Source organism: Paroedura picta, chromosome 5, assembly GCF_049243985.1.
Source record: "Paroedura picta isolate Pp20150507F chromosome 5, Ppicta_v3.0, whole genome shotgun sequence".
Taxonomy (NCBI): domain Eukaryota; kingdom Metazoa; phylum Chordata; class Lepidosauria; order Squamata; family Gekkonidae; genus Paroedura; species Paroedura picta.
This window is the reverse complement of record NC_135373.1, coordinates 125,613,810-125,639,848: the sequence shown is the minus strand read 5'-3', so window position 1 is coordinate 125,639,848 and position 26,039 is coordinate 125,613,810. Positions and strand designations below refer to the sequence as shown.

The window sequence follows — 26,039 nt, the reverse complement described above, 5'->3', positions numbered from 1 at the left end:
CCCAGGAGGTCCCTTCCAACTCTATGATTCTAAATTCCATCTCAGCATCTGGGAGAAGTCCCTGACAGTTAGAGGGGTTTCTCAGTGGAACAGGCTTCCTCGGGAGGTGGTGGGTTCTCCATCTTTAGGAATTTTTAAACAGAGGCTGGAGAGCCATCTGATGGAGAGGCTGATTCTGGGAAGGCTCAAGGGGGTGGCAGGTGACAGTGGATGAGCGATAGGGCTGTGAGTGTCCTGCATAGTGCAGGGGGTTGGACTAGATGACCCAGGAGGTCCTTCCCAACTCTATGATTCTATTGGTTGATACATTCAGTAGAAGGAAGGGCTGGCATTGCTTCATCAATTGTGCCTTCGGTGTTCCCCATTCCTTTACTATTCCTCCCTGGTCTGGCCCATTCATTTCCTGGAAGACCTGCCTAGAAACATAGCAAGCTCTCCGAGGGAGGGAAGTTTGGCTGCAGCTCTGCTTCCTTATCTCACTAGGCCAAAAGATCACCTGGTGAGATTCTCATTGCCAATCCTGTATGACAGCCTTTCTCAATCTTCTTTTTACCTTTGAGAAACTCCCGAAACATTCTTCAGGCTTCCAGGAAACAGAAGTGGTGCAATGATGCAAAATAAGCTGTGGACACGCCCACCTGAGGCCCCTCCCCTCCCCACCCCCTCCAGGCCCATCATGGGCCATTTGGGGATGGGGGAGGGGGTTGGGTCAACATTGGGCCTCTGCCCAGGCCCACGGAGAATTGGCTGCTGAGCAGAGGTTCTTGGTCCCTGCAAACCGACAGGGAAATGGGAGCTCCTCCTCCCCCAAGGCATCTCAATGACATCTCATTTACAAAGGGTATGTGTGTGTCTTTGTGTGTGTGTGTGATGGGGTGCGCAATACCCTGGCAGCTTCGGGCCATTTGGCGTTTGCTCTCCTCTGGGCCCATACCCGAAATGGTCTGGCCGTAAGCTTGATGTGGAAGGTCCCTAGCTTTTCCCCCGGAATGCTTGTTCCTCTCAAGGAGCCTTTGTCAGTAAATTGGGTGGGAAAGTCCAAGGGGTCTGCCAGTGCCGTAAAGATGTCCACGTAAATCATTCCTGATTGCACGCTATTGTGGGATTTCCAGACTCCTCTTCCTGCAAACATAAATAATTGGCAAAGGAAGCCAAGCTAGTGAGAAAAAGAGCATGGGAACAAGTTCCCGATGAAGGAAGGTTTGATAGGAAATTGTTTTAGGGGTCTTCTGTGGCGTGCCGTGCTTTCCCGTCAGGCCTGCCTACAGGCCCCAGTTCCTCAGCCCCAGTTGCATTCTCCTGATGTATGGAAACTTGGACTTTTGCTTCCCAGACCTTGGCATTAGCCCATCAACACGATGTCAGCCAGGTTGGTGGTTCTCTGTTATGCTTCTGTCCCACTAGGAGAGCGTGCAACCCAGCTACAGAACGCATGTGCAGATTTTCCAGGGGCCAGGAGGTAGTACGTCCACTTGGAGGTTCTCCAGCTTTGGAGAAGGCCATTCTCTGCCACAAGCTTTGAGGAGCTCTAAATAGACCTGGTTTTGCTTAGTCCTTGGCTGGGACACCCCCTGGAAACTCCTCAGCTGTACAACCACGATGGAAGAAAGATTTTAAGTGCAATAAAAGGAATGGAGTGCTTCTGCCGTTGGATTAGTGGCTCGGGTGTCATGGAATGTTTACAAACATTCTGGCTGCTGAGGGTTGCAACGCCCCCAGGACTGAACGGGAAGAAGCAGCGCTCTCCGAAGGGGCACAGAACGGGGTGGGTGGAGTTGGGAATTGTCCTCCCTAAATTGTTAGGGTGAAAGTGTGAATGAAGTGGGTAAGCTGTGTCACTAGTGCAGGATGTGAGTTAACTGGGAACTGGCAACAGAAACTGGGATAAGTCTATGGTGAGGGGTTTGGAGACCAAGATGTATGAGGAAAGGTTGAGGGAGCTTGGTCTGTTTAGACAAGAGGTGATCTGATAACCATCTTCTAATAGTTGAAGGGCTGCCATAAAGAAGATGGAGCAGAGTTGTTTTCTGTTGCCCCAGAGGGTCAGACCAGAACCAATGGGTTGAAATTAACTCCAAAGAATTTTTAGCTAAACATTCAGAAGTTCCTGACAGAGCAGTTCCTCAGTGGAACAGGCTTCCGCGGGAGGTGGTGGGTTCTCCATCTTCAGGGATTGCCTAGATGGCCATCTGACGGAGAGGCTGATTCTGTGAAGGCTCAAGGGGGTGGCAGGTGACAGTGGAGGAGTGAGAGGGTTGGGAGTGTCCTGCACAGTGCAGGGGGTTGGACTAGATGACCCAGGAGATCCCTTCCAATTCTATGATTCTGTGATTCTCAATTCCATCTAAACATCCGGAAGAAGTTCCTGACAGTTCGAGCGGTTTCTCAGTGGAACAGGCTTCCTCGGGAGGTGGTGGGTTCTCTATCCTTGGAGATTCTTAAAAAGAGGCTGGAGAGCCATCTGACGGAGAGGCTGATTCTGTGGACTTAGGCCAATGGTGAGTGGGGCAGGAGGGTTTGTGTCGCAGCTTGGGTCTTGGGGCCATTTCCTGCATTGTGTAGGGAGCTGGGACAAGATGACCCTGACTCCTCCCAGCTCTATGATTCAGTCGCTATTAGCCATGGTGACCAAGGGGAATCTCCAGAGGAACTGTTTGGCCACGCTGTTGGACAGGATGCTGGACTAGATGGTCCCCTGCTTGGGGGTCTAGCAGGGCTCTTCCGATGTTCTTACGAAGGCCTCTGCCTCTCTGCCCTGTAGTTGGCCCTCCAGGGGAATTGTCTGGCCACTGTGGGAGGCAGGATGCAGGACTAGATGGACGATTGCTCTGACCCAGCAGGGCTCTTCTGATGTTCTCCAACCAGGAAAAAAAATCTGTGACTTCGAATCTTTAGTGGTTTGGTATCAACCCTATGCCCTGTCGCCTGCTGTTCAGCATGAGATACTAAAAACGCAATAAAAGGAAGTTGGTGGGTTATCTTTCTGAGCTGCTGCACCGATCCTGTCCTCATCTCTAGAGGAGGAAAGTCCGGATAGCAAGCAGGCTTTTTTCAAAAACATGCTCCTATCCTGTTTCCTTTCAGGAGCGAAGGCTTCTACCCTGCCATGGTTTCGAGTGCCAGCTGGCACGCCGCTCTAGAGGCCTTGAATCATGCCAACATTGTCAATGAGTGGCACATGGCAGGTGCCCGATCCCATTGACGATCTCTGCAGCTTGCAGGGCACTTTTGCCGTGTGGGTGGGTGGGCGTCAGACGGCTTGTTTCGCCAACGGCTCCCGGCGGGATCACTTTTGGGAAGTCCTCTGAGTCACCGGAGAGAGAGGCATCTCCTTTATTATTATTATTATTATTATTATTATTATTATTATTATTATTATTATTATTATTATTATTATTATTATTATTATTATTATTATGTGATTTATTGCCCGCCACTCCCTTACGGCTCGTGGCGGGTTACAACATTCTAAAACCTCATAAAATCCATTAAAATCCGTTAACGATAGTTACAATCCCCCAATTAATAGCTAGCAGGCTAACATGGCAAGATTGGCTAGTCCACTTCTCCCTCCCCCTACTAGCAGGTGGAGAGGGGATAGTGATGGTCCCATCCCAATCCTAATCCCAGGTCCCGCGGGGGGGCATAGATGTTAGCCTTGGCCTCAACCATAGACCTGGTGGAAGAGCTCCGTCTTGCAGGCCCTGCAGAACGTTGAAAGATCCCGCAGGGCCCGCAGCTCTCCTGGGAGCTCATTTCACCAGGTCGGGGCCAGGACCGAAAAGGCCCTCGCCCTGGTCGAGGCCAGGTGAGCCTCCCTAGGGCCAGGAACGACCAACAGATTTTCTCCCGCAGAACGTGAGGCTCTGCGGGGGGCATGGGGCAATAGGCGGTCCCTCAGGTATGTGGGTCCCAACTCGCGTAAAGCCTTGAAGGTTAGAACCAAAACCTTGAACCGGATCCGGGCAGCGATTGGCAACCAGTGCGATGGCTGAGAAGCAATGCAGACCTACAGGGGGTTAAATCCTCTAGTGCTTTGAGAGCCCGGCCTTGGAAAGCATTCAATTTTACTGGGGGTGGGAGGGATGGCGCTATTCCAAGACGCGTACATAAAACCTTCCCCCTACCAATGTGAATTATTCTACTAATATTATTTAAAATACAACCTGCTTTTAGACCCAGGCGTCCCGGCTGCCGCTTCCATAAAATTCAGTCTGCACATTACTAACCATGCCTGCTGAGCCTTAGCAGCAAACGGAATATATTGATTTTCCTGTTTTATATGTTTTAAAAAGGATACAATGGGGGAGAGTGCCAGCCACTTCGGGTCCCCCTGGGGGGGGGTAAGGTAGGCTATAGCGAAAGTAAATAAATAAACATAACTAGCCAGGGCATTTCTGCAGTTCAGTTATGTCTGAACCATGAACCGTCTGTGAGCCATAAACCCCTGCTTTTCGCTCCTTGCGGTTTTGTGGGGAGCAGAAAGCAGGGGCTTTCCCTTCCCTTTTGTTAGAACTGCATGAGGAATTTTAAAAAAGGCATTCTATGACTACAGCGTGACATTGAGTCTGGGGGCCCTGCAGCTGACTGGAGCCCCCCAGATTTTGTGTACCCCCTTGGCAGTCCTGGTCACAGATTTCTCACTCGCCTGCCCCTTTCATACCAAGACGCCACGGGCTCACTGTGACTTTCGCCTTGTGTATTGATGTACGGTTTTTCCAGAGTGCCTGCTGTCTAAATGAGGCATCTTGCTTTGCTCACCCAAAGGTTTGCCATTGATTGGGTTCTCTAATCATTGTAACCGAGAATGTGTCATCCTGCAGACGGCTTGTGTTCTTCCATCCCACGGGGTGTTCTTCCATCCTACGGCTGGCTGTTTCAAGTTGTCACATCCGGTCCAGCCGGCATCAGGATCCCGTTAAGGGCTGTCATTGCCTGGAGAATCACAGCAGATGCTTGCAGATGAAGGAGGACAAGCAGTTGCTATGCTGAAGCTCTGCGAATTCTTCTCCTGCGTCAGGATAATTGCGAGGAAGTTGGCAGGTTCAGCCTGGAGAGATACCTTGGTTCAGAATTCGTTACAGGTACATTTTGCTCTCTACCGCCGTGACCTGTCGTTTCGCTGTTGTCGTTCAGGTTTGCCTCTCTTTTCGTCAGATTTGCAAGCCTGGACAGGCTAAGCATTGCTTCATAGAATCACAGAGTTGGAAGGGACCTCATGGGTCATCTAGCCCAACCCTCCACACTATGCAGGACACTCACAACTCTATCGCTCACCCACTGTCACCTGCCACCCTCTTGATCCTTCACGGAATCAGCCTCTCCGTCAGATGACGATCCAGCCTCTGTTTAAGAATTTCTAAGGATGGAGAACCCACCACCTCCCGAGGAAGCCTGTTCCACTGAGGAACCGCTCTGACTGTCAGGAACATCTTCTGGATGTTGAGATGGAATTTAGAATCATAGAGTCATAGAGCTGGAAGGGACCTCATGGGTCATCTAGTCAACCCTCCACACTATGCAGGACACTCCCAACCTTATCGCTCACCCACTGTCACCTGCCACCCCCCTGAGCCTTCACAGAATCAGCCTCTCTGTCAGATGGCTCTCCAGCCTCTCTTTGAAAATCTCCAAAGATGGAGAACCCACCACCTCCCGAGGAAGCCTGTTCCACTGAGAAACCACTCTAACTGTCAGGAACTTCTTCTGGATGTTTAGACAGCATTTCTTTGGAATTAATTTCATCCCACTGGACCTGGTCCATCCCTCCAGGGCAAGAGAGAACAACTCTGCTCCATCCTCTAAATCAGGGGTAGTCAACCTGTGGTCCTCCAGATGTCCATGGACTACAATTCCCATGAACCCCTACCAGCGTTTGCTGGCAGGGGGCTCACGGGAATTGTAGTCCATGGACATCTGGAGGACCACAGGTTGACTCCCCCTGCTCTAAATGGCAGCCTTTTCAATACTTGAAGATGGTTCTCAGATCCCCTCTCAGCCGTCTCCTCTCCAGGCCAAACGGACCAAGCTCCCCCAACCTTTCCTCATACGTCTTGGTCTCCTAGACTGAGGGAAGAAGGCTTTAGTCCAAGGATCTAAATATGTGATTGTTTGATTGAAACAATACAGCAGCCAGGTGGGCTATTCTCTTATTTTATAGAAACACAATAAACCATTTCATCCTACAGGGAAACTGTAGCACTACCAAAATCGTATGTCTCCACAGTGCAGGCCGACCCCCACCCCAGGTGCCCCCCAGCCTTGAAACGGCTACAGGAAGGCCACCGCTGCCTAAGGGGCAACTCTGACATTTCCAAAGGATGGAAGGTTTCGAGCTACTATAAATACTAGACCAATATTTCCACCTAACAGAAATACTAGACCAATATTTCGAGCCACACTGTCTTCCCCTCGCCAAGCGATTCTGTGCCTAGTTCGTACAGCCCATTCTACTCAGGAGACGTTCCAAGAGGATCAGGGCCCATGTTTTAGAGGAGACTAATCAGTGCTGGGCCATTGGAAAGGGATAAATCTTGTGCAGATTTTACGTGGAGGGGGACAGACCAAAGGGGGCAAGTCCAAGCGAGGCAGCCGGGGAAAAGCAGAACTGTCCAGTTACGGGTTTGTCTTTTTCTGTCCCGACGGGATGGGTGGGAGCACAGCTTTGGTATTGGAACCTGGTCGGATGGTGACTTGGGGAAGGCGAGGGGAGGCCGTCTTAGATTTCGGCGGCTTCTTCTCTTTGACGATGAGATTGGCATCTGTGTCTGGAAGACAAAAGAAATGACATTTCGGCTTAGTTCTGAAAGGGAACAATGGGATCCCCCTACAAACCGGAACGCTTCAAGGCCTCTCCCTCTCCCTGGCCAACTTACTCTCTAATCTGGCGGGAGGGTAGCCGTAGGGGTCTGCAGAAGAACGGCTAGAGTCAAGGCCCGAGAAATTTGTTTGCCGTTTTCATATCTGACGAAGGGAGCTTGGCAAAAACTCACTCTGGAAATCTTCTTTTTACTCCCGGACTTGAAGCTGGCTATCTAATCCTTGACTGACTGCTAGGGAAGCACTCTGCCCATGCTCAGATATTCCACATGTTCCCACTATCAGCTTTACTGCAGATAATTTGGTTTGGCCGGCCCTGCGGAAGAGACCCCGGGGCCCGAACGTCCATCGAGATGGCATTCCCGAGAGTTGGGGCCAGGACTGAAAACACCTTGGCCCTCCTTGAAGACGACCAATGGGCCTTTTTCTGGCAAGGAATCACCAGCAATGCTAGAACCCTGGAAGCGTCGCCCTGTCCTTGGAGTGTACGGGAGGGTGCAGTCTCGCTGGGACGATGGCCCCAGACTCCGTACGGCTTTACAGGGCCAAAGCAAAACCTTGCACAAGCTCCGGTACTCCACTGGCAGCCCATGCAGATGGCAGAGCACTGAACGGATGCCTGTACGGCAAGGAGTCATAATAAGAACCAGATGTGTTGTAAGTAGCTGGCTAGAGCCCTTCATCAAAAACTGTCCTGCATTTAGGATCAGCAGGAAACAGGCACCTCTGAATTGTTTCCCACCTGACCCCGCAGTTCTATAAGAAGTTCCCCATTGCCTGGAGGGGCCTGTGGCCCACCTGGCCCTGCAGCCCTGATCATCCCTTCTTACCTTTTCCATCCACCTGTTCGCCGTTGGGCACCTCCCTGGAGGAGATGCTGACGGCTGGTGTCTTGCTGGAAGAGCTGCTGGAGGACATGGCGGCACCTATGGAGCCGATCGACACCCGAGTGGGAGAGCGTGATTCCTTGGAGCTAGAAAAGAAACATGGGGGCTCAAGGGACGGGGGTTCCTTTCGCCCCCGGACTGCTTGGCTAACGTGAGCCATGCGACGGTCGCCTCTAGACCGGACTCCTGTAACTCGCTCCACGCTGGCCAGCCCTTGGCCTTGGCCCGGAAACTCCGGTTGGAGCAGAATGTGGCTGCTTGGGTCCTCACAAAAGCACCTTGGAGGGCCCATACCCAGCCATTGTGGCCCAGATCAAGTTCAAGGTTTTAGCTTGGACCTTTAAGGCTATTCACGGTTTGGGCCCTGCCTACCTGAGGGACTGCTTGTCTGCTAATGCCCCCTGCAAAGTGCTTTAACCTGCAGGTATGAATCTCTTGGAGGTCCCTGGCCCTAAGGAAGTGTACCTGGCCTCAATCTGTGCCAGGGCCTTTTCGGTCCTGAGCCCAACCTGGTGGAATGAGATTCCGGGAGAGCTGAGAGCCCTGACGGAGCTGTCACATTTCCACAGGGCCTGCAAAGCGGAGCTCTTCTGCCAGGTTTTGGGTTCAGGCTGGGTTTCTCAAGATCAATGGGGCCCTTCAGGCTATGCTGTATTACATCTGCACCCCCGCCTCTAGGGAGGTCTGCTCAGGGGGTAGGGATTTTTCTTTCTTTCTTTTTTTTTGGCACTAGCAATTGTGATAGTAGGAGGTCTTAGAACCCTGGGATACAATGAGTTTTATACGGGGATTTTTATTTATTTTTATTTATTTATTTAGATTTATATACCGCCCTCCCCGAAGGCTCAGGTCTTGTGTTTGTAAGCCGCTCCAAGTCTTTGGAACAAGAGAGAAACAGAATCTATCCAGTGGCTTAATAAAGCTTGAAAAGATCAAGAGTCTCTTATGTTATTTATTCAGGCTTCGACTCAGTCGAAGCCTGAATAAATAACATAAGGGACTCTTTATCTTTTCAAGCTTTATTAAGCCACTGGATAGATTGTTTCTCTCTTGTCACTAATTTGGAATCGTCCATTTTTTTCGTACAGCACCAAGTCTTCGGAAAGCAGTGGGACACAAGCTTAATAAATAATCCTAATAACTTTGCAAGTCAGGCTATTTTCAAAGCTGAAAAGCCAACAGGAGGGGCTGGGCCTCCGTGGGGAGCCAAACAGCTGTGATCCGCAGGGCCTCGAACATCTGGAGGCTCATTTGCTGAAACCGTCAGGCTCAGCATTACCTGCATAATGCTAAATATTTCCAAATCTTGCCAGCGTCCTCGGAAAGCACAGCAAGAAGAACCACCTTGCTGGTTAGAATGACTTTGTGCAGTTAGGAGGGCAGGGGAAATACGGGCATGTTAGAAAGCAATCAGATTTTTCTTAGTTAAGGGAGGGATTAGGGGTCATACTTTGGATAATGCATTTCCAACGCATTCTAGTTTAGCACAGGAAAAGCCAGCTGCAAGTGTGTTATCCAATGTGTTGTGAGTGTCCTGCACAGTGCAGGGGGTTGGACTAGATGACCCAGGAGGACCCTTCCAGCTCTATGGTTCTATGTGTGCAATGAGCCTAGGTCAACCTCCCAAGTAATCTCTGTTTGAGAGATCAACCTTGACTTTAACAGGAGGGCCAGCTTGGGACCGGCGTAGATGAAGAACTGTCTTTTTCTGTACAGATGCATGGGAGTTAATATCACAGGGAGAGGCCCTCCTGACGGTCCCTGTAAATCGAAGAAACTCGTTTGGTGAGTACGTGATGGGGCCTTTTTGGTGGCAGCCCCACGGTTATGGAACAACCTCCCCGAGGGGCTGTGGCTGATCTTTAGGAGCCATTTCTGATCTTTAGAAAGCAGTGATAAACTGTGTTATTTGTGGCTACACTGGATTCAGTTGACCAGCAGTCTGGAATTGTGATTTAAAATTTTGAGTTTTATCAATTTAATGGGTCTCCCACCCCCAATATTGCAAGCTACCTTGAGCTCCATAAGGAAGACAGATGGCTAATGAAATATTTTAAAGAGATAAATGTCAGCAGGAAACTCCTGAAGGACAGTTAGGAATCCTTGCAGACCCATCAACTAGCTTCTTAGGGCAGACCAATTCAGCCGTCGGCTCATGGCTAGGAAGGTAGTCATAGAATCATAGAGTTGGAAGGGGCCTCCTGAGTCATCTAGTCCAACCCCTGCACTGTGCAGGACACTCCCAACCCTCTTGCTCACCCACTGTCACCTGCCACCCCCTTGAGCCTTCGCAGAATCAGCCTCTCCCTCAGAGAGACTGTTTATAAATATCTGTTTACAAATCTCCAAAGAGGAAGAACCCACCACCTCCCGAGGAAGCCTGTTCCACTGAGGAACTGCTCTAACTGTCAAGAACCTCTTCCGGATGTTTAGACGGGATTTCTTTTGAGTTAATTTCATCCCATTGGTTCTGGTCCATCCCTCTGGGGCAAGAGAGAACAACTCTGCTCCATCCTCCATATGGCACCCTTTTAAATACTTGAAGATGGTTATCGGATCCCCTCTCAGTCCCGCTCAACTCTCTCACATAACTCTGACCGAAGCAGAAGACCAAATCTGGGGGATGACTCATGACCCAAGTGGGTGGCATAATGTCCCCGGACAGTCCCATGGCCTCCTTGGACGCTGTGGCAGGGTTTTTGATGGCCGCCGTCTGCTATAGAGCGTGACCCACAAGCCACCAGCTGTGTGTGAGGAAGCGGCAGAGGCCCTTGGACAGAACGTGCGGTCAGGCCATTGGCCCCTCCCGCCAACACAGGGCCGCATTCACACGGGCTTACCAGGAGGGGTTTTTCATTTTGCCCGATCTTTGGTCCCCAAATAATGGAAGCGTGAAATGGAAAAGGAGGTAATGTTAGTTTTCGCTAAAAAGACTTCCCCCAGCAGGGTTGATTTAATTCATTCCTGTAGGCTGGCCAAAGTGGGGCTCTCCAGAGGTCCATGGACTACAATTCCCATGAGCCCCTGCCACTTGGCAGGGGCTCATGGGAATTGTAGTCCATGGAATTCTGGAGACCCTCACTTTGGCCACCCGTCAGTCCAGAGGTCCATGGACTACAATTCCCATGAGCCCCTGCCCCTTGGCAGGGGCTCATGGGAATTGTAGTCCATGGAATTCTGGAGACCCTCACTTTGGCCACCCGTCAGTGGGGACTTTCACCTCCCCCTCTCCTCTGTTTTCTCCTCTCGCAACAACTCGGCGAGGGAGGCTAGGCCAAGGCAGGGTGACTGGCCCAAGGTCACCCAGCACGCTTCCGTGCTGGAGTCAGGACTTGAACCTGGGTTTCCCAGATGCTACACGGATGCTGTTCACCATGACACCACGCTGGCTCCTAGGTGAAGGTGGAGGTCCTGCGTTTGCCTAATGCGGAGTTTTGCAGAATTTGGACAGGGCTTAAGTTGCTAGTGCTGAACAGACAAGTGGACTGAGTTGCAGGGCAGGAGGAGTGTAGAGGATCTTTCTCCCCTGTGCCTACAGTCTTCTTCACAGGTAGGCTTGCCGATCTCCAGGGGAGGCCCAGAGATCTCCCAGAATTACAGCTGAACTCCAGATGAGAGATCGGTTGCCTTGGAGAAAAACAGCCACCTTGGACAGTCCGCTTTATAGGTTTATCCCCCACTGAAGTCTCTCCCCTCCCTCAAACCCACCCTCCCTAAATCTCCAGGATAGGCGTTAGGAAGCCCATTCACTGGGAAGTTCCAGGGCAGGCCCGGTCGCTGCTAGCGGTTCCCTTGGCTTGTTGTGTCTGCTTCACACTTCATTTCCCACTAAGGCTATTAAGAGCGCTAAATGCAAACGTTAGCAGAGTTAAAAGATCTTAATGTGGCACAGTGGAAAGGCAGATCTGTTATCCCCCCCCCACACACACACACATACACACACACACAAAAGAGGGTGAGAACATCACTGTTCTTCACAGCCGCCTCTTGATGCAAGCAGCGACTCTTTAGCTGAGCTGCTAGCTGCCACCTAATTGTTCCCCGCCCCTGCGGCCGATTAACACTCCGGCTCAGATGCACCTTCCTGTTCTTTCCAGTGCAGAAGGGAAGATGCCAACCCCATCGGGCAGGTGTGCAAATCCATCCCAGCTGTGTCATGTGCACCTTTTTGTCTTGCTAAAAAGGCCGGTGGATGCAATGAGCCCCCAACCCAATCCAAACATCGGACGGATCAGGAGCCGTGGCAGGTTGAAGACAGGGAACGTCTCTCTCTTTCTGCAAAAGGTGGGGACGACGACATACTCGTTTCCCTTCACAACAGAACCCACCTTTGGTCCGGGGTGGTAGACAAGACGCTGCGGTCTGAGGAGCCGGCAAGCTGCGGACTGAGGCTGCCTCGGTGGACGTGAGGAGCGGGCTCCAGGTACTGGGGCTGTGTGCCGGCTGCCTGGGTGGTGCCAGTGCTGTATCTGCAATCATAGAATCATAGAGTTGGAAGGGGCCATACAGGCCATCTAGTCCAACCCCCTGCTCAACGCAGGATCAGCCCTAAGCATCCTAAAGCATCCAAGAACAGTGTGTATCCAACCTTTGCTTGAAGACTGCCAGTGAGGGGGAGCTCACCACCTCCTTAGGCAGCCGATTCCACTGCTGAACTACTCTGACTGTGAAAATTTTTTCCTGATATCTAGCCTATATCGTTGTACTTGTAGTTTAAACCCATTACTGCGCGTCCTCTCCTCTGCAGCCAACAGAAACAGCATCCTGAGGCAGGCGGATTTCAGGGACAGTCATAAATACAAGGAAATACAATGCCAGGGATGAAGAAGGCACCGGTGGAAGGAACCCACTGCTGCCCAGCCCTGATCGGCCCATGGTCATGCTTCTCCCAATTCCAATGTTGGGATTCGCATTTGGTATATCTGAGCCAGAAAAAGGAGACCAAAAATACCTTATTGCTATTCTCTGTTCTTTTAGCTGGATATAGATTGGGGCTGAGTTTTGGCTATTTGAAATAACCAGCCAAATAGTCAAATTTAAAAAGTATTTAAAGGGACTGAAGTCTCTTAAAATTCCTTCCACATGAACTTGCTGGCTGCAGAAGGCATTTAAAGGGACAGCAAGCCCTTTAGACACTCGGGGTTTGCATGTGTTCCCTTCCCCCATCCATTGAAAGTGAAGATTTCCTAAATGCAAAGTTTTTTATCTCAATTCCAACCATAAGAGATGAAACAGGGAATGCACAAGCCCCAGACTCCTAGCCATGAACCAACGCCAGGGTTTGTTTTTTGTTTTTTGTAACATCTACAAATAGACGGAGGCTTTGACAGGAGGAAGAATAAGAGTTGGATTTTATATTCTTCTTTTCACTACTCAAAGGCGTCTCAAAACAGCTTACAATCGCTTTCGTCTCCCTACAACAGACACCCTGGACTGAGAGAGCTCTGAGAGAACTGCTGTGCAAAAACAGCTCTAATAGGACTGTGAGTAGCCCAAGATCACCCAGGTGGCTGCATGTGAAGGAGCAGGGAATCAAACCTGGCTGGCCAGATTACAGCATCCATTTCCCCTGGATCCCCATAGTCTGGAAAAGGAGCTGTGATTCTTGGGGATCCCCAGGTCCCGCCTGGAGGGTTGGTGTCTCTAACTGAAGCTACAGGAACTCCTTTCTGAGCTCGGCGGGTTCTAAGTCGAGGAGAACAGGGTCCGAATTAAAACCGAAACTGGTGCCAGATGTCAGCCTCTGTTTGGAGACGGCCGAGCACTTTTTTCTGCGCAGCTCGGCTCTGAAAGGCGTGTGAACCATTTGCTTGCCAAGTCTGTCCTTCGGGGCAATTTCCCTTAGGTACGAGGTAAACATGACCTCTCCGCCTGCGCCTCTCCGGAGCCCATTAGCTGCCTGCTAACCGAATGACATGGCGTCAGTTCTGTGCCGAGGCCCGGGCAGGAAGGAGGAAGTGTGACGCTTTCTACGGGCTGGCGATGCATTTTTTAAAGGCCGCTTTCTGTCTCTTGGCAACAGAGTGGTGGAGCGGAGAAGCATCTCGTGGGCTTGGGGGGGCACTGCTGAATTCGGGGAGCAGAGAGCCATTTCCCGTGTAAAGAGGCCGTTCGGCTCTAAATTAAAAGGGGGGGGTGTTTTTCGAGAGTAGAGCTGGGGAAAGCAATTTTTTTTTCAAAAGACGGGACTCTATTATGGCTTTTCTCGCAATTACTTTAACAGAGGGGAGGGGGTGGCCTCTCCTTCGACACAGACAAACCAGACTCATATCCACAACATGAGCCTTCTGGTAAGGGATGCCAACTTCCAGGCAGGACCCGGGGATCCCCTGGAATTACAATTCATCGCCAAACTACAGAAATCAGTTCCCCTGGCGAAAAGGGCTGCTTTAGAGGGTGGACAATAATGACATAGAACCCCACTGGGGTCCCTGTTCTCCCCACCCACCCACCCATTTCTAGGAGTTTCCAAATAAGAACGTGTTGTTGTTGTTAGGTGTGAAGTTGTGTCTGACCCATCATGACCCCATGGACAATGATCCTCCAGGCCTTCCTGCACCTACTGCTTCAGTGACTCCATCCAGCCGCTTCATTCTCTGTCGTCCCCTTCTTCTTTTGCCCTCGATCGCTCCCAGCATTAGGCTCTTCTCCAGGGAGTCCTTCCTTCTCATGAGGGGGCCAAAGTATTTGAGTTTCATCTTCAGGATCTGGCCTTCTAAGGAGCAGGCAGGACTGATCTCCTCTAGGACTGACCGGTTTGTTCGCCTTGCAGTCCAAGGGACTCGCAAGAGTCTTCTCCAGCACCAGAGTTCAAAAGCCTCAATTCTTTGACGCTCGGCCTTCCTTATGGTCCAACTTTCGCAGCCATACATTGCAACTGGGAAGACCATAGCCTTGACTAAACGCACTTTTGTTGGCAGGGTGATGTCTCTGCTTTTTAGGATGCTGTCTAGATTTGCCATAGCTTTCCTCCCCAGGAGCAAGCGTCTTTTAATTTCTTTGCTGCAGTCCCCATCTGCAGTGATCTTGCAGATCTTGCAAATAAGAACTAGGGGCCACCAAATCCCTAGGGGCCACTAAACCTGGAGTTCAAAAATAAATTGTGTTTTCTGTCAACCCAGCCACACCCAGATAGGACACCAAAGCAAATCCACTTTGGCAACCAGGAAATTAAGAGCTTGAATCAAACCCTGTCGGTCTCAAAGGTGCCCCTGGACTCAAACTTTGTTCTGCTTGCTCCAGTCCCCAGTTCACACACTCAAGCATCACCAGAAGGAAAAAGGAGGGATTGCCTCTTCTCCTCTGCTTTGAGCACAAAGGTTCTTTGGTTTGTTGGCCGGCCAGGGAGGTGTTTCAACGTTTTATACCTGGAATCGGGGGATTTTTGCAGTAGCTCTCAACTTTTGAGGCTACGTGCAGCCGTGTGTTTTTGGCAGGGGTCTTTCCTGTAAGGACACTCTCCAACCTCCCCCCCCCCCCTCCAGCCCGTGCAGAATTAAGGTGCAACGAAGGACACACTAAGGATCTTGACCTGCTTCGCGACCGGAGGCCCTTTTGCCTGGTGGCTTGAAATATTGAACAGGTCTCCAACCTTCCTGAGCTTCTGGACACCTTTGGAATTCCGATGCACACTGGCCGCCATGTTGGGGCCGCCACGGGAGGTAAAGCCTGCCACGCCACGGCTGCTGCCGCTTCTCTCACGGCGAAGATTTCTGAGCAGCGGTAAGAGCTGTTGCCAAACCTGGGCTTTTAAAAGTCTGCTTGGCCAATCGAATCCCCGACAGCCAATCAGAGGCCTTACTGGCAGAAGTCGGGATTTGAACCTGTGTCTCCCAGGATGCAAGTCAGTAACTCTGTCCAGAACCCCAAAGGATCTTCCTGGAATCTGGAACCAAAGACAACCTTTCCTCTGTCTGCAAGTCTGGGCCGTCCGTTCAGCCGCCCTTCCTTTATTTATTGAAGTGTTTATATCCCCCCACCCACCAAAGAAAGGGACCCCCGAGGCATCTTACCTTCGAAAGAGCTGGGAGTAGCCACTAGAAGCTTTCCCCATCAAGCCCTTCTGGGCCATTTCTATCCGCCTTTGTAGAGAGGCTTCCTCCTGAACAAGAAGAACCACAAGAACATTAGAAGAGCCCTGCGGAGTCTACTAATGACCATCAGAGGTGGTTAGTTCCTTTTATTTCGGGGGACATTAACACAGACACCTCCCCCCTCACAAACACACATAGAATAATGTAGTTGGGAGGGACCTCCTGGGTTATCTCGTCCAACCCCCTGCACTATGCAGCACACTCACATCCCAATTGCTCATCTACTGTAATCTGCCTTCACGGAATCAGCCTCTCCGTCAGATGGCTCTCCAGCCTCTGCTTAAAAACCTCCAAAGATGGAGAACCCACCACCTCCCGAGGAAGCCTGTTCCACTGAGGAACCGTCCAACTGTCAGGAACTTCTTCCGGAGGTTGAGATGGAATTTCTTTGGCATTAATTTCATCCCATCAGTTTTGGTCCGTCCCTCCGGGGCAAGAGAAAACAACTCTGCTCCATCCTCTATATGGCACCCGTCCTCCATCCTCTGGCACACACAGACAGCAAGTTTGCAGGAAAACCTCTTTTGGATAAGCCTGGCTCCAATGCACAGGTTTAGGTATCTGCGGATGGCAACCACACTTGAGAAAGAGACACACAGGTGTTAAAATTGATTTCCAAAGCACAGTATGCCTTGCTTCCTGTGCTCCAGAAAAGATCTGGGCGTGCCCAAACAGATTGGGCCAGGTTTTCCCCAGCATGGAGAAGTGTTGGGAGAAGAACCCGATGCAATTTTTGCAGGTCGGGATGCAGTGCTGGAGCATGGGAGCCACTGGAACACTCCTGCTTTTTTATATCCTCCCGCCCTCCCTTTCAGCATTCACGAAAGCTGTTTGCTGAGCGAGGGGCGGTGGGCAGGTTTTCAGCTTTCCCTCTCCATCTGCAGTCGTAACTCCAGACATCAGAAAGTGGGGCGAGATTTACTTCGCCAGAAGGCAGGGTGGGATAAAACTCCACAGTTGTCACCCTGCTGTACGGAAAATCAGCATTATGGCTTCAAAATTCTAGAAGGAAGGGTTTTTCCTTCCCCCGAGAGCTTTCTTCAGATTTATCCCTCTTCCCTTAACGGCGCACCCACAGAAACACACAGAATTGACTTCCGGAGTCTTTCATAGAATCACAGAATCATAGAGCTGGAAGGTGTCACACAGGCCATCTAGTCCAACCCCCTGCTCAACACAGGATTAGCCCTAAGCATCCTTTAATGCATCTGGTTTAGAACCTGAGTTTAGTTTAAGGCAGGCTTTCTCAACAGGGGATTCGGGAAACCCTAGGGCAGGGGTAGTCAAAGTGCGGCCCTCCAGACGTCCGTGGACTACAATTCCGATGAGCCCCTGCCAGCGAATGCTGGCAGGGGCTCATGGGAATTGTAGTCCACGGACGTCTGGAGGGCCACACTTTGACTACCCCTGCCCTAGGGTTTCTTGACAGCCCCAGAAGGGTTTTGCTGATTAATTAATTTTTAATATATTTTTTAAAAAATTGTTATTAAACATTCATCAGGTAATGTGACCATATATGGTTGTGTCAACTTTTGTAGTGGCTGAAGGGCGGCAGCTTCTAATCTGTGCTGATTCTACACTTATTTCCCCGCTGTCAATCCTGCGAAATTCAGATCAATTTGAATTCTCCTTCTCCGCACCCCATCCTCCATCGAAACAGAAAGCCTTCTGCACTTGATTGGGGAAGCTCAGAGGGGGGAGGGGAGCGGTGGTCAGGAAGCTGAACTACCTTTCCTCAACTGGCAAAGGGGGGGGGGAGTTGGGTGAAGTCCAGCCAGCACTAGTGCTTTGTTCTTTCTCTTTTGATTTCCGAGCCAGCAGCAGCCTCTCAGAGAACAAGGAAAAGCTCTGCTGAGAGAAGCATGGGCTTCTGGAGCGCAGTCACTTTAAAACAGGGAGGGAAGCCTTGCAACCAGGAACCAGGAATTCTTTGATCTAATGCCCTGGCCAATCAGAGAAGATTGCTTTACTATGAGGCACGGAGCAGTACGGTAATTCACAAAAAGGAGAAATCAACGCTTATACTGGTGGTGGTATTTCAAATAGCAAGGCTTATATCCACTCCTGGGTATTGCGGGGAAAAGGTAGGGTCACCGCAGATCAATCATGCATGATGCAGAGGGAAAATTTAGTGCGCCCAAAATCAAAATGGAAATTGAATTCATTGTAGATGGAAGGGATTTATTCGGGCTGGGAGTGAATAAAAAGCCCTGTGCAGACTACACCCTGATGAGCTGGATTTGATTCCACGACACCAAGCCGGCTTCAGGGGCAAAGAAACCCTTTTTAGTTCACCGTTCTCTGTTCAACCATCTCAAGGCAAGCTGCAATGCAATTAAAAACTAACCTAAAATCATCAGCACCAATCTAAGTCCAACTTTAGGTATGGGCGGGTCTTGGGAACCCTTCCCTCTGCAGACCAACACACACTCACCACTGGTGTCCTCTCTTCTGAAAATTTGGCTGCTATCCTGGCAGCGTAATTCCTGGCTGATGAGTCCAAGAATTCGTTGGTTGCTGGCACCTGGACCACAACGTCAGTGCCTTTGATGGCGGCTGTCGTAGTCTTGTCTGCTTTTTTCTCAGGAGCTAAAGAAGAAGAAAGCTGAGAAATGAGCTCAGCTGCTTTCACCGACCTCCAAAAATCTCTGTGGCCCATTGTTTGTGCTCCTGTGTGGGTTTGAGGAGCTTAAGAGAAGCTACAGTGGACCCATCCAGCAGCCCTGCCAGTCCAACACTCTGGGTCACACAGTGCCAAAACTCAGGTGATGACAGGGGCCAGAAGCATTCCCACTAGGGTTGGGGACCGCACCAGCAGCGGGTGGAGGGGGAGGGGAGGCGCCAGCACGCCAGTGCCTCCCCTCCCCCCCCACGCCGCTGGCTGCTTCGAGTGTGAACGGCCGCTTCAGACGCCGAAGACCCCAACCCTATCTCCCTCTGCGGCCCCCCAAGCACCAAGAACACCGAGCATCACTTCCTCAGACATAAGAACATAACAGAAGCCATGTTGGATCAGGCCAGTGGCCCTTCCAGTCCAACACTCTGGGTCACACAGTGGCCAAAACCCAGGTGCCCTCAGGAGCTTCACCAGCAGGGCCATGGGAACATAAGAGAAGCCATGTTGGATCTGGCCAATGGCCCATCCAGTCCAACACTCTTTGTCACAGAAGAACATAACAGAAGCCATGTTGGATCAGGCCAGTGGCCCTTCCAGTCCAACCCTCTGTGTCACACAGTGGCCAAAACCCAGGTGCCACCAAGAGGTCCCCCAGTGGGGCTAGAAGCCCAGAAATCCTTCCACTCTTGTCCCCCCAGAGCTCCAGGAATAGTGGGGAACTCTATGGTAAAACCCATGGCCAACCTACATAGAACCAGTGTGATGTAGTGACTAGTATTTGGGAGACCCGGGTTAGAATCGCCACATGTCGTGGAAGCCTGCTGGGTGACCTTGGGCCAGTCGCACTCTCTCAGCCTAGCCCACCTCACAGGGCTGTTGTGAGCATAAAATGGAGGAGAGAAGAATGATGTAATCTGTGTTGGGTCCTTCTTGGGATGTATTAGAGAATGAATTAAAGGAGGTGCTCCTGGCCGCGACCAGGTCATGGCCCCAGCTTGCGGAATGAGCTCCCAAGTGAGATTTGGCCTCTCCTTGAACTTCGGCAGTTCCGTGGGGCCGACAAAATGACGCTCTTCCGCCAAGCCTTTGGTTGACACCAGCTGCTCCAACTGCATGCAGCCGCTATTAACACACCTTCCCCTACACAAAAATATTTGGATGCATAAGTATCGCTCCCCTCTGCCTCCAGAATAAAAACGATCTTAGCATCTCTATCTGGTCACCCAATTACACCCAGACGAGGATCAATAAGGTGGGATTTTGGTAGCTTAGTCTTTGGAGGAGCTGCAATGTTAATAGGGAGTTTTTAATGAGAATTTCCATTTTCTAATTTAGAGGCTTTTATTGTCATTCTGTTTGTTGTTTGCCGCCCCAAGACAGGGTGAGGGGCGGGATACAAGTTAAATGATAAAATCTTCTGGATTTTTAGTGGCATCAACGCGACCCCCCAGCTTGCACCTGGAGCGGGGATGGGGGGGTTTATCTGACCCTTCCGGAAGGAGGGAGCCCTACCGCTCTGCGATGCCCCCTTGAAGAATGGAAGGAGACTTGGTTTCTCTCTCCAGCCTCAATCTCCATTTCCAACCTTCCCAGGGGCCTCTGCTCTGTCCTTTAACAAAAGTTTGCAGAGGGGGAGTTCATTAAGGGGAGGGGGATTTAATAGCCTGCCATTAAATTGTTCTGCTAATCCTTCCCCATTACGCCGTTACTGCAAATGTTCCTATGAAGGCTCAACCTCGAGGCAAGGATCATCTTTCGAGATAATCGTCAAGCCCTCGCCGTAAACCAGAGACTGTCTCAGAAGTGTTACATTTATCTGGAAACACCTACAAAGGGAGCACTCAATGAATTTAATGAAGTGTAGTAAATTTTAAAGTTTCTTTTATGGGCGGCGGAATGGCCCCAAATTCAAAGCACGCTTAATGAGGTTGCAAAGACGGGGTGGCAAGATGATCAAGGATGTTGTGAATCCCTTCCAGGAATGTCAGACAATTTGCAGGCGAGGAGGCGAGGAGGAAGCCGTGGAGATTTCTGGCTGAAGAGTTCGGTCCCTTCGTCCCTCTTAGGACTTCTGTGAATTCTGGGCTCGCGTGCCTGGAGGTTGCTGTAGAAACCAACCTCCTGTTAAGCCTCAGATGTAGGCCTCAGACCAGGGCCTTCTTGAAGTAACCCAGCCTCAGAATGGAATCAGGTTAGGGTTCCCAGGTCCCTCCCGACAGCTGGCGAGGGATGGGGGCTGACAAAGACAGAAAGGCCCAGGCCACCTTGCTGACATCACACAGGAAGTGACATCATCACACCAGCGAATTCCAGGCAGTGCTCTGGTATTTGGCCAAAAGCTCTATTGTCAAACCAGGTTATACCATAAAGGTTCTGCCCAAATACCAGAAAGTTCCCTAGGAGTCAGTGTCATGGTGATGTCACTTCCTGTGAGTACGGGAGATGTGGCCTTCTTCTTTTTACGGTTAAGTGCCCTCACTGGTCAGCTGATGGGCAAGGCATGGCAGCACATTCCTCTTTCATCCCCAGGCAAAGACGGTTCTCCCCTACTCCCCATTGGCTGCTTGGCCTGGCCTCGCCTGCCCGGCAGGGAACTCACCTCGCAGATTGCGCTGGCAGCCTATGGGGTAAGTCCTCTGGCTCGGGACCTCCTCCACCTTTAGAAAGGAGCAGGGACGCCGCGTCGAAGACACCACGTTCCCCAAGAACCTCCAATCCCCTCCCAGCTCCAGGATGCAAACAGGCTCTGACGGATCTCTCAGGGCTCCACATTTCAGAGTAGATTGGCTTCAATCTTCCACAGACACCCACAAAATCTAAGGCATGAGCATCTTTCACCCCCTGCAGGTAGAATGGCTGCTAGCTCAACAAGGATGCACCTGTGGCGTCAGGTACGATACCTGGTTCTCCTTTGCTGTCCGGTGCTGGGACTCGCGTGTCTGACTCTGGAGGCTTGACCAGTCCCAGGTATTCCTCGATGAGGTGGACCAGCTTCGTGAATGCTCTGTCGTAGTCATCTGAAGGGGCGGAGGGCGAGGAGGAAGAAAGAATAAAGAAGCAAAGAGGGAAGGGATGCTGCGAGGTTAGATAACAGGGGGGTGCTGCCAAATCACAGAATTCAAAATGTATCATTCAGGCCCCCCAGTCCCACCCCCTGCTCAGGGCAGGATCAGCCTCAAGCATCCAGGAGAAGGATCTGTCCAGCCGCTGCTTGAAGACAGTGAGGGGGAGAGGAAAGGGAAGACAACTGTAAGCCACTTTGAGCCTCCTTTGGGTAGAGAAAAGCGGCATATAAGAATCAACTCTTCTCCTTCTCCTCCTCCTCCTCCTTCTTCTTCTCCTCCTCCTTAGGCAGCTCATTCCACTACTGAACTAGACTTATAGAATCTTAAGAGTGGGGAGGAGCCATAGAGGCCATCTAGTCCCACCCCCTGCTCAAAGCAGGATCAGCCTCAAGCGTCCAGGAGAAGGATCTGCCCAGCTGCTGCTTGAAGACCCCCCCCCCAGTGAGGGGGAGCTCCCCACCTCCTTAGACAGTCTATTGGAATCCAGTTTAAATCCAGTGATACCTTTAACAACAAAGTTCTATTCTGGGCATGGACACTTCATCAGATGTATTGAAAGCGACTGCACCTGATGAATTCAAGCCCGTGCACACAAAAACCTACACCCCAAATTGAGCATGGTTGGTCTTAAAACTGCTGCTGCACTCAAATTTCAGACCAACACGTGGATTAATCTTACTGAGTGATCCAAAAACGAAAACCAAGGAATTTCTTTTATTAGGATCGGGTGAAATAACTCAAAACCATGGGCAGCTTAAATGCTCCGGAAATCTTTGAATAAGGCCTGGTAGTGGTGGAAGGGGAGGGGGCACGAGGGACAGCTACTCCTTGATGCTCTTTGTCTACATCCAGTGTAGGACACCAGGGAGCACACTTAAATCGATTAGGTGTTGCTGGTTTCGAATGGGACCTTTGACCTTCTGGGAAGAAGGGGGCACTGGAAATATAAAACAGAAGCACATCAGCCAACGTAGTATGGTGGGGTCAGGTCTCAAAATCACAGCCAAATTACCTTTCCCCCCTTCCCACCCCCCCCCAAAACAAGCCACCTGGATAAATGAATTTTTGAACGGTTTGCAGACCGTTTTGTGTTACTGAAAGCTAAGTCTGAGTCCAGGGGCACCTTGAAGACCAGCACAATTTAATTCTGGGCATACGGTTCTGTTTGCATGCAGAATTTAAAATGTTCCTCTTGGGTGTTGCTAAACTCCAGGTGGGGCCTGGAGATCTCCCGCAATTAGAAGACTAGTTCCCCTGGAGAAGATGGTTGCTTTGAAGGGTAGGCTCTATGACAGGGGTGGCCCAACTGTGGCTCTCCAGATGTCCATGGACTACAATTCCCATGAGCCCCTGCCAGCAATGCTGGCAGGGGCTCGTGGGGATTGTAACCCATGGACATCTGGAGAGTCACAGTTAGGCCACCCCTGCTCTATGGCATTACATTCCAAACCAGATTTTGGAGGTGCAATTCAACTTTCAGCCACAAAGGTATAATGGGAAGGATGACATTTATAGTTACGAGGCTATTGTGTTGGCTGCACCCAAGGGCACCATTCTGGTTTGGAAGAAGAGCTCCTGGTGTCACCACACCCTGGAAACAGCAGCCCCAGGCAGACTCACCCACGTTGATGACCGCATCGAAGAACCCTGGGTACTCCTGGTTCACTTTCTTGTACATGTCCACTCTCCGGACAGCTTCCTCAATCTCGGGCTTGCTGAAGAGGCCCATCCGTCGCAGCTGACTCCCGTATTTTTCTTTGTTCATCGGGATCAAGAGGATGTAGCGGGGTTCGAAATAGGAATTTTTAAGGCTTCTCACCCCCTGCGGAGCAGAGCGGTTCGTCATTTCGGTCCCACCTCTGTGAGTCTTTGCTGCCGGGGTCAAATCGCTCATGATGCTTCAAGTCCCAGCGTTTACTGGCAGGGGCTCATGGGAATTGTAGTCCATGAACATCTGTAGGACCACAGGTTGACTACCCCTGCCTTAGAGCGCTGACCATTAGACCAGAGCTGGAAGAGACCACCGAAGGCCATCCATCCAAGCACCCCACCTTCTCAGGGATTGAAAAATCACACACTCCTAGCAGGTGCTGATTCAATCTCCTAAAAACTTCCAATGAAGGAAACTCAGCCACCCTCCTAGAATCATAGAGTAGGAGGGGACCTCTTGGGTCATCTAGTCCAACCCCCTGCACTATGCAGGACACTCCCAACCCTCTCGCTCACCCACTGTCACCTGCCACCCCCTTGAGCCTTCACAGAATCAGCCTCCCCGTCAGATGGCTCTCCAGCCTCTGTTCAAAAATCTCCAAAGATGGAGAACCCACCACCTCCCAAGGAAGCCTGTTCCACTGACTGTCAGGAACTTCTTCCGCATGTTTAGATGGAATTTTTTTTTTAATTAATTTCATCCCATGGGTTCTGGTCTGTCCCTTGGGGGCAAGAGAGAGCAACTCTGCTCCATCCTCTACATGGCAGCCCTTTAAATATTTGAAGATGGTGATCAGATCAGATCCCCTCTTCTACTAGTCCCCTGTCTCTGAACACATCAACCATAACTGGTCCTTATGGCCTGTATTTTCCACTGTCCCATCTAGCTTGGGCCTCAATTGCTTCTGTGCACATCTGTCTTTCTGTGCCGTTTAGGTACACGGGGATTGCCCTTAACAGACTGATGCACACTAATTTAGCTAAGACCTCGGGGAGGAAGGCACCAAGTCATGCTGACGTGCAAGGCGTGATGATGCCTGTTTCCTCCCTCAAAAAGCACTCCCACCTCTATTTCCATGTGAACGCAGGTTGCGAGTCCCTCTCGGGCGATAGAATCGATAGTGTCTCGGCCTAGTCCGTACAGAAAGCCGCTGTATTTGAAAGTGGCAATGAATTTCCCCTGGAATGAAAGCCACAAAGTACGGTTGTGGAGAGAAGAGAAGGCGACTGACTTGTAGATGAGCTTATCAGGGCATGAATGTAGAGGTGGCTGCTGGTTAATGTGGTTTTAAAAGGGAACTGGAGAAAATCATGCGCTGATAGCTACATAAGCGACATCAACAGTTCTATAGGTCCTCCAAGATCACTGCCATTTCAAGACACAAAAGAATTTCAGCTCCCACGGTAACCCTGTGAAGTACGTAGGGTTGCAAGCAGGGATGGGGGGCTTATGGTGAGCAGCGGGGGGGGGGGGACCTGTCCAATGCGCAGCGATGTGTCTACAACACTGACCCATGACCCGGAAATGATTACATCATTTCCGGGTCATGGGTCAGTGTTGTAGACACGTCACTGCGTATTGGGTTACATCATTTCCGGGATATTGTGAAGACGCTCTGGTATTTGGGCAAAAACTCTTCGGTAAATTTGACTTCTACCACATAGGTTTTGCCCAAATACAACCTGGACACGGTAACATTACTTCCAGGTCATGTGGGCAGTGACGTGGACAATGAGCCTCCCTGTTTTTCGGGGTACATTTCCCCCTCCCCTGCTGCCAGGCAGCCAATCAGTGGCAAGGCGGTGGGGCTTGGCAACCCTAGAAGTTCGGCCAGGCACGTCCTCCTCAAGCCCCCCCTGGCCCTCTTACCATACGCATCATCTTGTCAAACTCCTCCTGGGACACAAAATAGTAATCTAAGCGGTTTTCTTCTCCAAAATAAGCCGTCCTTGTGGTGTGGCATGGGCTGAAGGGAAGCCAGGCAGAAACAGGGGGAAAAAAATTGAATAAACCCTTTTCAGTTGTTGAAGACAGAGAGGGAGACATGATGGAGGATCACAGAATGATAAAGGGGAAAGGGGGGGGGACAGGAAAAGAAGAACTCCCCCACCCATTAAAAGAACTTTGTTTAACTCAACAAACTTGACGGGCCATAAATCTGGGATGTGTTTGTATGGTTGCATTAGATCACAGGTGTCTGTAGACTTTAAAAGATTGCGGGGGGGGGGTCCCTAATTTTGAGGGTCTGGCAGGAAAGACAACATTCTGGAGTCAAGCACAGATATCCCAGAGGTCCCTGTCAGAACCATTTTCTGGAACACTACTTAGAACCCAGTTCAGGTTCAGGACAGATGAAAGAAGAATGCAGAAGGTCCCAGGTTCAATCCCCGGCATCTCCAGTTTAAAAGGCCCAGGCAGGAGGGGATGGGAAAGACCTTGGCCTGAGACCCTGGAGAGCAGCTGCCGGTCTGAGCAGACAATACAGACCTTGATGGTCCACAGGTCTGATTCGGGATAAGGCGGCTTCACGTGTGACTACTGTGGTCTATCCTGATGTCCTTATGACAGGGGCACCACCTTACCCTAAACTGTATCTAATAAAAACCGTGTGGAGCATGTGGACTCTATAAAGCTCAGATTTCAAAGTGGGTTTCTCAGGGATGTTTTGTTATATTTTTCAAATACAAAACATCTTGAAAGGTCATTCTGGGCGCTGACCAGATGTTTCGAAGGTCCCGTTTGTACCGCTTAAAAAATAAGCATACAGTCGGAAAGCATGTTACAAGTTTCTTTTAGCACCAAGGTCATGTTTACAAGGGAGCCAACCGAACCTCTCCCATAAATTGT

At 50.7% G+C, this 26,039-nt stretch overlaps 1 protein-coding gene across 1 annotated transcript in view; it reads right to left on the bottom strand.

Annotated features, from left to right (window-relative positions):
- Window positions 1-6,120: 6,120 nt before the first annotated feature.
- The window catches only part of LRGUK (leucine rich repeats and guanylate kinase domain containing), a 41,987-nt gene continuing 22,068 nt past the window's right edge, over window positions 6,121-26,039 (bottom strand). The window contains exons 12-20 of the mRNA XM_077340357.1: window positions 25,062-25,158; window positions 24,258-24,371; window positions 23,102-23,303; window positions 21,317-21,433; window positions 18,234-18,388; window positions 15,719-15,807; window positions 12,035-12,175; window positions 7,650-7,792; window positions 6,121-6,767 (exon numbers count right to left, since the gene is read on the bottom strand). Coding sequence (XP_077196472.1) covers window positions 6,616-6,767; window positions 7,650-7,792; window positions 12,035-12,175; window positions 15,719-15,807; window positions 18,234-18,388; window positions 21,317-21,433; window positions 23,102-23,303; window positions 24,258-24,371; window positions 25,062-25,158 — 1,210 coding nt within the window. The 3' untranslated portion in view covers window positions 6,121-6,615. The remainder of the gene's footprint in view (window positions 6,768-7,649; window positions 7,793-12,034; window positions 12,176-15,718; window positions 15,808-18,233; window positions 18,389-21,316; window positions 21,434-23,101; window positions 23,304-24,257; window positions 24,372-25,061; window positions 25,159-26,039) is intronic.